The 5,305-nt window shown below is 30.5% G+C and overlaps 1 protein-coding gene across 8 annotated transcripts in view; it reads left to right on the forward strand.

Moving 5' to 3' along the window:
* LOC117176327 (secretin receptor-like) overlaps positions 1-5,305 on the forward strand; it is a 256,742-nt gene that overhangs the window by 183,099 nt on the left and 68,338 nt on the right. For all 8 annotated transcript variants that reach the window (XM_033366557.1, XM_033366556.1, XM_033366559.1 and 5 more), the window contains one exon: positions 2,026-2,116. In XM_033366557.1, coding sequence (XP_033222448.1) covers positions 2,026-2,116 — 91 coding nt within the window. The remainder of the gene's footprint in view (positions 1-2,025; positions 2,117-5,305) is intronic.

Here is a 5,305-nt window from a genome sequence, read left to right on the forward strand (position 1 = left end):
AAAGTCCCGGCACGGTTGGATATTTCTTCAGGCAAAATATTTTTCAAAAAAATTAAGGTTATTCCTGAAGTAAATTTCAACGAGGAATTCAATGGTGACCTTCATTCTGATCTTGAAGTTGACTTTCATGGCTTTTTGAAGGTCAACTTTGTTTTTTTAAATGGAAACCCCCTTTTTTACATCTGCAATCGATAGAGCGAAAATTCTACGTTCAGGTACGTACCCAAGTCATAGGTCAATTGTAACGCTCAAGGTCAGTTAGAGGTTATTTGAAATTAACAAAGTTTTCCAAGAGATCAGTGTAATTCCTGAAATAAATTTCAATGAAAAATTCATTGGTGAGCTCTGTATTGATCTTGGTTACAGCGTTTTGAATATTGTAAAATCATAAGGAAATTTTTCATTAAAAGTTCTAGGTGTTCTGGTGAGAGTTCTGTTTCTCCTCGAAGAGTTGTACAGTCCTATACCGTTTATCGATACCTAAGTCAATGCATAAGGCGATACCATAAGTCCTATACCGTTTTTCCATACGAATATTATGAATCAAAACTAAATTTACGTATTACGATTACATACTTACTATCTTTCGCTAAAAGATTATTATGGCATTATTATGACATTGGTCCGACACAAATCCTGATTGGATGTTGGAGAGTCACACACAATATCCACAAAAGATTAATGTTTGGACCGGTATCTTAAATGATACATTGATAGACCCTTTCTTCATCGATGGTAATCTCAATGCCCGTGCATATGAAGAGTTTCTCAGAAACCAAATTGTACCAAGAATAAGGGAGATTACAGGTGATAATTTTCAAATTATTTGGTTCCAGAAGGACGGAACAGCGGCTCATTACGGTCGGGAGGTTCGAGCATATTTGGATGCTCAGTTCCCTCAAAGGTGGATTGGAAGAAGGGGTGAAATCGAGTGGCCTGCTAGATCTCCTGATCTGACGCCTCTCGACTAGTTTCCTTGGGGTTATTTAAAGAGCAAAGTATACTTAACGCAACCGCAAAGCTTAGACGAATAGCAGAATCGGATTCTGCAACAGGCTACTTTCAATGATAGGGAGATGATTCGTAATTCTGTAACTCATTTTTACAATCGTATAGCTTTTTGTCAAGAAGCTCAAGGTTTTCAGTTCGAACGTCTTCACTGAAGCGTGAGCGGCAAGGGGACTCACGCTAATCACGTACCCCGAAACGTGAGAGGCAAGGGGACTCACGCTAATCAAGCACCCCAAAGGGAACAGAATTTACTACGTCCACGTCGTTGTTCCTGGGCAATGCTAAACGTAAACGTAAACTGCTTGGAAAAAACCTTGAAAAAACCTTGAAGATCATCACCAAGATCAACACAGAGCTCACCAATGAATTTCTCGTTAAATTTACTTCAGGAATTGCACTGACCTCTTGGAAAACTTGGTTAATTTCAAATAACCTCTAACTGACCTTGAACTTTGCAATTGACCTATGACATGGGTATGTTCCTGAACGTAGAATTTTCCGCTCTATCGATTGCAGACGTAAAAAGGGGGTTTCCATTTAAAAAAACAAATTTGACCTTCAAAAAGCCATGAAGATCAACTTAAAGGTTAAAATGAAGGTATATATATATATTTCAATTGGAAACGAGTCAGACGACACTCATTGTTTACGTTTCGATCCCCCGGAATTCAGTCCAGAGCTAATTGAAGGCAACCCCCGACACTGGACTGAAAGCGAGAGTATGGTGTACTTCTATTTTTTTAGCTCTCCTGTTACCGACATTCACCATATTTAAAGAAATCGAGGGTACGTGTCTGTACTAAATTTAGAACCTCCCTCATATATTTGAAAGTTTTTTTAAATAGCACAGACTTGAATCATCGATAGCTTGAGATGGCGGTAATAATAATGAAAACTGACATTAAGGTTCATTGAGCTATTGAATTTCTGGAATTCTATTTCGGTCGTAAAAACTTATATTTTATAAAGTACCAAATAAAAAATACGTAAATAAATAAAAAATGTTTTTTTCAGGATGGAAACGATTTTAATAGCGAAACAATTCAGGAGGGAATACGAACAATTCAAGCAAAAAAATGCCACCATGGAAACAATTCGAAGCTTGGTAAGAATTTAAAAAAATAAATTTTATTTGTTAAATTTTATACTATTTTTTATATGTATTTTAATATAGTATACGTTTTTATAGACGTAATTCCCGTTCCTTATGAACAAGTAAAAAAGATGCATAACCTTAATATACGAAAATGGTCAATGTTCTGCGCGTAAGGAAAGATAATTAAACCTCCCAATTTATTTGCACGCGAACTCCAAAAGTTTAATGACCCACGAAAAATAAATGAGCCCTGTAAGGTAGTTTGGTGGTAAAATGCGCGTGCTTACGTCAAAGATGTTACGATTTATTATGAAATATGTATATTCAAGGATATTAAGCATGGATATTCTATCTCAAATTTTCTGATATATTCAATACAATTTTTGCTACGAAAGAATTATAATACACTGAGAAACAAGTACTCTTGAATCAAAAGTGCATATAAAATTAAGAAAAATAAATGCACATTTATTTCGAAAAAATGTTGTATTTAAAGGGTCAAACATACTTTTCAATTAACAAAGTATCTTTTCAACTTCTAGAAAAAATTATTTCCGCGAAACAAAGATACTTTCGTTTTGATAGTATCTACTGTAGTTACAATGAATGGCGCTTTCGAATACGGTCAAAAGTATACACTATCAGATCTACAGAATCTGTGGTAGAAACGGAGAAAAATAAATTTTGAATCATCTGTATATTCAATTTTCAGATCAATATATTTATCACTATCTAATTGAGCTGGAAATATATACAAAAAACACTGAAACACATTTCTTACCGATGTGAATGGTGTATTAAAATTTATTTCAAAGTTTGAACTTGGCAATTTGTCAGCGGACGACCGAAAAATCCCGAAAAATAAAACTCAAAAATTATAAAATTGCCTAAATATAAAAACCCCGAATTGAAAATTTCTTGAATAATAAAACTCACTACAGTTTATAATATGATCCTATTTGAAAATTCCATAAGAACAAAATTTCCAACAGAATATTACCGAATTATAAAAAGGCGAACCAGAAAATTCCAGAAGATAAAGAATCAAAAAAATTGTTGTGTTGAATATTTTTTTTTAATGGAATAAACTAATACTTTTGTCCGAGAAATTTCTTTAATGTTCAAAACTGTATGAAATAATTTTTAAAGATTATAAATAACAATAATTAAAAAGAATGTGTTATTGAATGAGCAATTATGTTTAAAAATGTGCACAGTCTTTAAACTAATTTCTTTATACAATTTTTATGCAATTATTGTTATTTAAAATTCAAGAAATAATTCTCATATAGTTTAAACATTGATACAGGATTTCTTTGATACAGATATTTCATTATTTTCTTTTTAATAAATAAATAATATTTATTATCAAAGAAAGGCAATTTTTTAATTTCTATAATTCAGGAATTTTATAATTCGGAAATTTGTAACGGGGATTTTATTATTCGGGAATTTTACAGTGTCGGAAATTTTGTTTTTCGGAATTTTTCAGTCATCTCATTTGGCAGTATAAACTAAAATATTTGAAATATATAGAAACACTGAACATCTGAAGAAAATGGACCAACATTTTCATAAGCATTGCTAATTAATTGAATTTTGAAACAATGTATCTTTAAAGTTCTAGATTTATAAACAAATCGAGTGATAAAACAAAATAAAAAGGCACAGTTTTTCATCACTAAAATATAATAATTATGGTAGTATTATTTGTTGTTATTGAACCAAATATTAACATAAATTAATAGGCATAAATAAAAAATACTAATGATTTTGTAAGAATTTATTTAAAAAAGAATATTATTCATTTTATACAAGTAATTATTTAATAACTAATCAGAGTAAATATTTACGTCAAAACTTAAAATAAAAAATAATAAAATAAACGGAGTAATATTATACTATTCAGCTTGAAACAATGCAAAATATAAATTTTGCAAATGTTTTTTTTTTTAATGTAACATTGTCTATTTTTAATCAGTAATTACTTCTTGTAATTATTAATTTAGTTACAATTTTTAATGTAGAATATTGTTACAGAAAAATTAACTGACATTTATTAATTTACTATTTAATTTTCGTTCCCAGAAAGGATTGTTTATATCTAAAAGTTTTGACTATAATTGAATTATTTTTCAAATGTACATTAAAGTTACTATATCTTCTTATACTTCTATTTAAATAAGAGAAAAGTTTTAAAAAATTAACGAGATGCCAGCTTTTGAAATTTTTATTTATTGAGAAAAAATGTCTAACACAAAACACCTTAAAAATTTGAAAAATATTTTTTTGTTATATTGATTAAATTTTAAATTATCTCAGGACGTTTAAAAATGTATTTATTGTTCGTAATATAGTTGTGGATGATAATCGTCGTGAAAATATTTTAAACATAGCGTTTTTTGACAATAAGCGCAATAAATTACGATGAATTACGATTATGTAAATAAATGATTCGAAAAGTGTCTGCATGATAGTTATTTCCCAATATTTTACTATTTTAGAGGAGAAAAAATTGATCGCCGGGGGGCATTAAAAATTATGATTTGACATATTTACAATGCGAAAATAGACAAAAAAAAAGAAGAAAAAAAATTATCGAATAAAATATTTGAACTAGTCTGGACGTTAGATAGGCCCTTTGCCCAATCGTGTACAAAACGTAGTTTTATACACGATTGGAACCCGAAATATCTCCTTTTATCAAAATAAATCATCGTGAAAGGATTGAATCTATTACGTGTCTAATTATTTTTGACATACTATCGATTGATGATAGTTTAATCAAAAAGTCAATGTTGCAGAGGAGGCATTTTCCTTGTAAGTTCATAAGTGTCGAATGAATGCCGTTAGTATTTATGGTATCGTCCTCAGCATGGCGTCGTATAGCTTTAGGGATAAGACGTGCGAATTTAAGCGAGGGGTTCGTGCGTTCGATTCTCGGCGTTGCGGATATTTTAATAAAGTCCGTTTTCTCATTAGTAGTTATAAGTAAAATACCCCTTTCCTAACCAAATTCAGCAATTAGTTTAGTTTAAAATAATGTATGGAGTATACAGTTAAGAATTAATGTAAATCAAAATACGAGTACACGGAGGAGTACGAGGGTGGATTGATAAGTTTCCGGCCTGACCAAGAAAAACAACGTTTTTAAGAATTTTTTTTTTTTATTTCTCAACATAATCTCCTCCAAGGCTG

This window comes from Belonocnema kinseyi, chromosome 7 (genome assembly GCF_010883055.1).
Source record: "Belonocnema kinseyi isolate 2016_QV_RU_SX_M_011 chromosome 7, B_treatae_v1, whole genome shotgun sequence".
Classification (NCBI taxonomy): domain Eukaryota; kingdom Metazoa; phylum Arthropoda; class Insecta; order Hymenoptera; family Cynipidae; genus Belonocnema; species Belonocnema kinseyi.